The following is an 8,146-nucleotide window of genomic DNA, read 5'->3' as shown; positions in this document are numbered from 1 at the left end:
TAATTGGGACAGAGATGTGGCGCGTAATCCAGCTTTGGCACAAGTCCGCGCGGAGCAAACGTGTCCAAATGCATAACTTTTCTCTGAAATAACATGGAAAACATAATGAGGAGATTCATAGAAGATGTCCATCCCCGCACAGATAAGATAATACCACAGGTTTCCAGCCCCCACAGCGCGCCAGGCCTTTAAAGGGAGTGGTTTGGCTCGTTTTACGCACAGAGTTGTGTCGTCCCGCACTGTCAGCATCATGAGCGTCGACTTCTCCAAAAACGCCACTGAGAGTCCTGAGGCTTGTAAAACAGAAGTGAAAGGTAAGAGGACGCTTTAAACCTACAGCCACAGGAGAACCACTGAACCTCACACGGGTTTTTCTTCACTTAGGAAACATTCCCAACTGGCTCCAAGGGACTCTGCTGCGTAATGGCCCCGGGATCTTCTCTGTGGGGGAGACCAGCTACGAGCACTGGTTTGACGGGATGGCACTCATGACCAGCTTCACCTTTAAAGACGGTGAGAGTTTGAGAGCTTCACGAAGGAGGAGGTGCCACTGGGTCAGTTTAGGTTCGTGCAGCTTATTTTTGTGTTTTTATTTCCAGGTGAAGTGACCCACAGAAGCAGGTTTCTGAGGAGTGACACGTACAAATCAAACATGGCTGCAAACAGGATAGTCGTGTCTGAAATGGGGACAATGGCCTATCCAGACCCCAGCAAGAACTTTATTGTAAAGTGAGTGTGATAAAAGAGGATATTTACAGTGAGAAAGGAACAGAAGCCCAGTGAAGTGTCAGTTTTGTTACTACAGATGCATGGGCAAAAACATTCAAAATTCAAGCAAAAGTAAAAGTTTCACATGAAAAAAATCTCCCTAAGTAAAAGTATTCAAGCGCCTGTTTAAAAATCTGCTTAAAGAGTAAAAAGTTTAAGTATTTCATGCACATTTTGAGTCTTTTAAAGTTTCAAATTAAGAGATCTTGATAGACATTTGTGCTGAAATTGTGCAGAAACAACTGAATCGATAGTTTTTTCCAGCTGTTTTTATTTATATATTTTTGTTTTGCTCAACAGGTCTCAAACTAAAATTTAAAAAATACTTTTACTTTCCTGTCCTGTTCAAAAATGTAACGGAGCAGAAAGTACAGACACTGCTCTCAAATGTAGTAAAGTAAAAGTAAAAAGTATCCGCTGTAAAACGTACAAAAAAACTTAAAACTTTACTTTTCCTTCTTTTCGTTCCACCCCTGCATAAAACTACTCCTTACATTTCTTTGTTTCTTAGGGCAATTACTTTCCTCAACCACACCGTGCCCGACTTCACTGACAACGGCGCCAGCAACTTCATCAAGTACGGAAACGAATACTTTGCCACCTCCGAAACCAATTACATCCGAAAGATTGACCCTGTTACCCTGGAAACGCAGGACAAGGTACTGCACGTGGTTGTTTTTAATCAGTTTCCTCCTAATAAAACGTTGTACTTAATCACATTCGTTGGGTCGACAGGTGGATTACTTGAAATTCCTGCCGGTGAACGTGGTTTCGTCTCATCCGCACTACGACAGTGAAGGCAACACTTACAACATGGGCACCTGCATAGCGGAGAAGGGCAAGACCAAATATGTGGTGTTCAAAGTCCCACCTCTTCCTGATAAAGGTACCTTATCCGGCTCTACTCTGCCTCGACTGATCGGGTTTCTTTGGTCATTTACGTCCACTGATTTGGTTCTATCAACAATAACTAGATTACGCAATCAGTGGCTATCTAAGTAACACATTTCACATGACGGGGAAGTGTGGCAGTGGTTCAATGTGATTCAATCAGGCTGTTAACCTACTTATTTTGCCTATCCTAACTACGACTGTGGCTGTGTCCTGGGATTATTCAGTAAAATGAACACTTTCAACAAAAAAACACATGATGTAATACAAACCTGTGCACAAAACATCTATATTTATGCAAACTGAAACTGACATAAAGTAATTTAAAAGTGCTATATTACGCAAAATCGGCGCTTGTGAGGTTTAAAACATGTTATAATGCTGTTATCTCCTCAAAAACACACCTGGAGTTGTGTTTGTTTCATTCGCTCGTTCATGTTTGTGTAATCCTGCGTTCTGTCGACATTTCCAAAGCTCAAAATGCCCCGTTCCACCTTGTGATGTCATGAGGCGGTAGTTTTCAAGTTAACAGCGACCTTTTACCTTTAGTTTAATTGTGAAGGAAGTGATTTCAGACCAGGTAGAGAGTTGGAAGAAGTTTATCTGATATCAAAGGAGTGGAGGTACAAACAGCAGCACATACAAAGGAGTCATCCAGTATTTATACCCCGAGAAAAGTACTGTCTATAGAAGGTTGGACCTATTTACATACTGTCTGTACAAGGTCATAAATGAATATACTGTTAACTGTTTACATGAAGGTAGAATACGTCACTAAAAAGATGCTTGTAGTCACTGAAAAGATGTATTACAAGAACTTTTGTCAACTGTAAATACTGTAAATACCTGTATCATGTAACCGAAGTAGCAGGTTCCAGTGTAGACGTCTTAAAATGAGCAAGAAACAAGTTCACCTCAGTGTTTAAGATGCATAATATTCAACACACGGTTTAAGAGTAAAGGTTCCAAAGGTTTAAGAGTAAAGTAATAAAAAAATAAAAAAAAAATAAAAAAATTGCTTTCGGTTTTGCAGAGATTGACAAATGAATCTCGTGAAGGTGTGTGGAGTTTAAAAACACAGAGGAGCACTTCCTGTATTACCACACGATGACATCACAAGGTGGAACAGAGTGTTTTCAGTTTGACAGATGAACTCAGCCAGGGTTTGTGCGTTAAACACGTGAGTCCTGGTGTAGGTTTACCTTTTTATTATGTGTTATATAATGGATTCTTAAAAGCCATTACAAATCATAGACTTAATTTCCAAACCTTTCAACATAGATTTGAACTGAATTTCAAGGCTTTTTGTAAACTAGTCCACGTTAACGGTGCAAGAATGTTGAAATGCCACTTTACCCATCTCTGTGCGGACACTTGGGACAGAAAGAAGCGTCCGTTTTGTGATCACAGAGCATAATGTCCATCTGTTTTATGCTGAATATACGTACATAGATATGGAGGAAGCAGACACATTTTAAAAAATAGTATTCCCACCCAACTCCAAGTTTTAATGTAAAAAAAAGTGTGGTTTTACTTAAGGACAATTCCCGGTTGTTTGTCCAAACTAAGGCCCGGGGGTCAAACGCGGCCCTCAGACCAGTTTTCATTGGCCCTCAAGCCTCCTGCTGAACCGACCCAATTGATCATAAGCACCACTTTTAACAGCAAATTAAACTATTTCTACCGCTATAACCTCAAACATCACATTGCAGTTTGATACAGACCTAAAATTAATGTGTTTCAAGCCTTATTAACACACAGCAGCTCTGTCAAAGCTGTTTTTAAAGTACCGCACTGCACTGATCACTGGTCTGTGGCCCTGCGCTTTGAATATGTTTTGACATGTGGCCCTCGATAAAAAAAAAAAGTTTGGGCACCTCTGGATTGGAGTTTTGATAATGCTCTGGAAAAACTGTATTTTCCTGTGTTTGTCTGCGTTTCCCGAGTGTGTGAATCTACAGGTTTTGTGTGTTAAACATGGCGTGAATGAAACAAAAAAACTAAAAAAAAACACAACTTCAGGTCTGTTTGTGATGCAAAAACATTATAACACAGATCAGACAGTAGAGTAATGCGTGCGTTTTCATTGAAGGAGCTCTGAAGAAGGCTGAGGTGGTCTGCACAGTCCCCTGTCGGTCCCTCCTCACTCCGAGCTACTACCACAGCTTTGGCATGACGGAAAATTACTTCATCTTCATCGAACAGCCTTTCAAACTGGACATCCTCAAGATGGCCACCGCTTACATGAGGGGAGTCAACTGGGCCAGCTGCCTCAAGTTCTGCCCTGATGAGAACGTAAGTTTTGCACTTGAAGGTCCTACGTGGGAGCGATGTGGGTGACTGGTTGCTATGGCGATGGGTGAGGGGGCGGGGTTCACGTGGGCAAAGGTGACGCGCTGGTAGATTTTTAAGGCACCGGGTTTCCTGCTGTCTGGAGAGTGGAGACACCGGGTAGCTGCTGTATTTTTCGTTGTCAGCTTCGTTTTGCTGGTTATCACACTATTTCTTGTAGGCCTACATTATATCATCTGTGTGTGTCTGTGTGTTTGTGTGTGTAACCTACATAAACCACCAGAAAATGCATCATGCGACTCAGTTTACTTCTTACAAACGAGGTACTGGACTCGATCTCCTCTCTAAGCGACAAAGGCTCAGTGTCGCTACAGTTCTACGTTACGCAAAATCGATTATTGTGAGATTTAAATCACGTTATAATGTTGTTACGTCCTCAAAAAACAGACCTGGAGTTGTGTTTTGTTTCATTCACACATGTTTGAGTAACTATTATTAGTCTGTCTACCTCTCCAAAGCTCAAAATGCTTCGTTCCACCTTGTGATGTCATCAAGTCGTTCAAGTTAACTGCGCATTTTTTACCTTTTTGTTCAGGGGAGATTTGTAATTCCAGAGGCTGAAATGATCCAAATGATTCTAGAAATGAAGGTGTGTGGAGTTTAAAAACACAGTGGAGCACTTCCTGTATTACCACTTCATGACATCACAAGGTGGAACAGAGTGTTTTCTGTGAGTTATATGCATTATTTGTGTGTTAAACATGTGTAAATGAAACAAAACACTACTCCAGGTCTGTTTGCGATGAGGAAACAACATTATAACACATCAGAAAACAGCGTAAAACTTTGCCTTTAACTGTTGAGAGTTGTGTTACCGTCAAACAACCGTAACCCGACTAAATATTTGTGTTTGTTTATGATTTCCCCAGACCCTGATCCACGTAATCGACAGAAAAACTGGAAAAGAGGTAGAAACCAAGTACTACACGGGCGCGATGGTCGTGTATCATCACGTGAACGCGTTCGAGGAAGACGGACACGTCGTCTTCGATGTGATCGCCTACAGAGACAACAGCCTTTACAACATGTTCTACCTGAGCAAGCTCAAAGAAGCCGGTTCCCACGACGACGGCTACGTACAACCAAACTGCAGGAGATTCGTGCTTCCCGTCAGATCGGACAAGGTGAATATACGATAACGATATATACGATAGTGATCTCTACAAAGGGTGTCGCGTTTCTGTCTAACGTGGACTGTCCCGTGCAGGGCGTGGCCATCGGAGAGGATATGGTGGCGCTAAAATATACGACCGCCAGTGCTGTAAAAGAGAAAGAGGGAAAACTCATGTGTCAGGCAGAGGTGCTGTGTGAAGGTAAAGTGTTTTCAAACTGAAGCAGGAAGCGTTTTACTATGTTTTTTACCATGTTTTTAACCATGTTTTTAGCATGTTTTTACCATGTTTTTTACCATGTTTTAGCATGTTTTTACCATGTTTTTACCATGTTTTTTACCATGTTTTTTACCATGTTTTTTACCATGTTTTTACCATGTTTTTACCATGTTTTTTACCATGTTTTTACCATGTTTTTACCATGTTTCTACCATGTTTTTACCATGTTTTTACCATGTTTTACCATGTTTTTTACCATGTTTTACCATGTTTTTTACAATGTTTTTACCATGTTTTTACCATGTTTTTTACCATGTTTTTACCATGTTTTAACCATGTTTTTACCATGTTTTTACCATGTTTTTACCATGTTTTTACCATGTTTTTACCATGTTTTTTACCATGTTTTTTACCATGTTTTTACCATGTTTTTGTCATGTTTTTACCATGTTTTTTACCATGTTTTTACCATGTTTTTTACCATGTTTTACCATGTTTTTACCATGTTTTCACCATGTTTTACCATGTTTTTTACCATGTTTTTTTACCATGTTTTACCATGTTTTTACCATGTTTTTTACCATGTTTTACCATGTTTTTTTTACCATGTTTTACTATGTTTTACCATGTTTTTTTTACCATGTTTTTACCATGTTTTACCATGTTTTTACCATGTTTTTTTACCATGTTTTTACCATGTTTTTACCATGTTTTCACCATGTTTTCACCATGTTTTTTACCATGTTTTACCATGTTTTTACCATGTTTTTTACCATGTTTTTACCATGTTTTTTACCATGTTTTTACCATGTTTATTACCATGTTTCCCGTACCTTTTTTTTCTCATTTTGGTTCTACACATTTCACACAGGCTTCGAACTGCCAAGAATGAACTACAACTTTAACGGGAAGAAGCATCGTTACGTCTACGGAAGCATCGTGGATGATTCTGCCGTGTCCAAACAGGTAAAACTTTCTTTCTGCTGGGAAATATTCACTATATCAACTTATCGTTTTAACACGTGACACATGTAGCTACGTTTTTGCAGGTCAATATTTATCATTTGGACTTTTTCTTTGCGGTAGTGTCATATTTTTGCTTATGTTTTGGCAAAATTATAAGATTTGAGCTGTAGAAAGTTGAATAAATCACTTTTATGACTCATTATAGACACAACTTGATTACGTAAGTGTTGTATTCTACGTTTTAGTTATTTCAGCTCATGTTTTTTTTAAATATTGCACATTTAGAATAGCTTTTTTTGAGGATAATTCCACTTTATGGTAAATACACACAGCCTTTAATCCCCTCCCAGTAGAAAAAGTAGTATTAGTTGTAGTTTTTGTAGTATTTTTTTGTATTATGCCAATGACAAATGATGATAATAATGAATTAGATAAATATATTAAACAAGTCCTGGTGTAGGTTTACATTTAATTGCGGTATGACACGTTTAAAAAAATATATAATTCCCACCTAACTCGCAGTTTTAATGTCAAAAGTTCAGGAAAAAAAAGTCCTATATTGCACAAAATTGACGCTTGTGAGCTTTAAACCATGTTACAATGCTGTCCGTTCCACCTTGTGATGTCATGAAGTGGTAGTTTTCACGCTTTAGTTAGTTTAGAAGTAGTTTTAACAGCTGCTTGTACTTTTAGTTCTGTAGAGATCGGCAAATGATTCCCGTGAAGGTGCGTGGAGTTTAAAAACACAGCGGAGCACTTCCTGTATTACCGCACGATGACATCACAAGGTGGAACAGAGCGTTTTCAGTTTGAGAGATGAACTCAGCCAGGGTTTGTGCGTTAAACATGTGAGTCCTGGTGTAGGTTTACATTTAATTCCCACCCAACTCCCAGTTTTAAAGTTAGAAGTTCAGTTAAAAAAAAGTGTGTTTTTACTTAAGAACAATTCCTCGTTGTTTGGCTTGGAGTTGTGATAATAAGACAAAATCTAAACTAGTAATTCACGTGTTTGTTTGCGTTTTCCAGATCGGGAAGTTCGACACAGAAACCAGGAAGATGGTTTACTGGAAAGAAGAGAACTGCTTTCCTTCAGAGCCTGTTTTTATCCCCAGACCAAACGGAGAAACAGAAGACGACGGTGCGGCCACAGCAAACACAATATAAAAACATAAGTGTCTCTGATCCAGCTGATCTTCTCTTAACCTCTCGTTTTGTGCATTTCCAGGCGTCGTCGTGGTCGCGGTCACCAACCCGAGCCCCGGCCAGCCCTGTTTCATCGCCATTTTGGACGGAAAAACATTTAAAGAAGTGGCACGAGCGAATGTGAAAGGACAGCTGTACAGAGACGTGCACGGGTTTTTTATCCCCAAAACCAACTAAAAAAAAAACCCAAATGTTTGTACAGAGGTTAAACAGTGGGGTTTTGTATAAAGCTGCTTAGATAGAAAGTATTCATGATGAAATATTATTGATATTTGTCCTAGTTTTACTGATTTGGTGACTTAAACATGTACATACTCCTGTTATATATGTTGTCTACATTGTTTACTACTGAAATGACTTGAAATGTAATTTTTGCTGATGCTTTTCATAAATGTTTCAAGATATTTGACGTGCGTACTGTGTATTTATTGCTTAAGAAACGTACATTAGTTTGGCCACTAGATGACGACAAAAACAATTGAATCAGTTGACACATTATTTACTCAATGACTATTATATTTCAATCACCTTCGACTTAGTTCTGTTTCCTTTGCAGCGATTTGAAATAAAAAAAAGAGCCGGACAAAAGCATCACTAGTTCACCAGTTTTATCAAATATATATAAACAAAGTGCA

The 8,146-nt window shown here is 39.0% G+C and overlaps 1 protein-coding gene across 1 annotated transcript; it reads left to right on the top strand.

Annotated features, from left to right (window-relative positions):
- On the top strand, positions 1-7,852 carry bco1 (beta-carotene oxygenase 1). Its single transcript, XM_033985783.2, has 11 exons — positions 1-314; positions 385-513; positions 600-729; positions 1,280-1,427; positions 1,504-1,654; positions 3,752-3,954; positions 4,881-5,135; positions 5,219-5,324; positions 6,214-6,308; positions 7,335-7,446; positions 7,534-7,852. The coding sequence occupies exons 1-11, from the start codon at positions 251-253 to the stop codon at positions 7,686-7,688; spliced, it is 1,548 nt and encodes a 515-aa protein (XP_033841674.1). The 5' UTR covers positions 1-250; the 3' UTR covers positions 7,689-7,852.
- The last annotated feature ends 294 nt before the right edge of the window (positions 7,853-8,146 follow it).

The sequence above is a fragment of the Periophthalmus magnuspinnatus genome, chromosome 20 (assembly GCF_009829125.3).
Source record: "Periophthalmus magnuspinnatus isolate fPerMag1 chromosome 20, fPerMag1.2.pri, whole genome shotgun sequence".
In the NCBI taxonomy this organism is placed as follows: Eukaryota; Metazoa; Chordata; class Actinopteri; order Gobiiformes; family Gobiidae; genus Periophthalmus; species Periophthalmus magnuspinnatus.
This window is presented reverse-complemented; position numbering and strand designations above follow the sequence as displayed.

Bases quoted from the DNA above. Each gene is read 5' to 3' on its own strand.
- bco1 (XM_033985783.2), top strand. From the start codon at position 251: ATGAGCGTCGACTTCTCCAAAAACGCCACTGAGAGTCCTGAGGCTTGT. The intron at 1,428-1,503 runs GTACTGCACGTG...TTGGGTCGACAG, and splicing joins CCCTGGAAACGCAGGACAAG to GTGGATTACTTGAAATTCCT. The intron at 1,655-3,751 runs GTACCTTATCCG...TTTTCATTGAAG, and splicing joins CCCACCTCTTCCTGATAAAG to GAGCTCTGAAGAAGGCTGAG.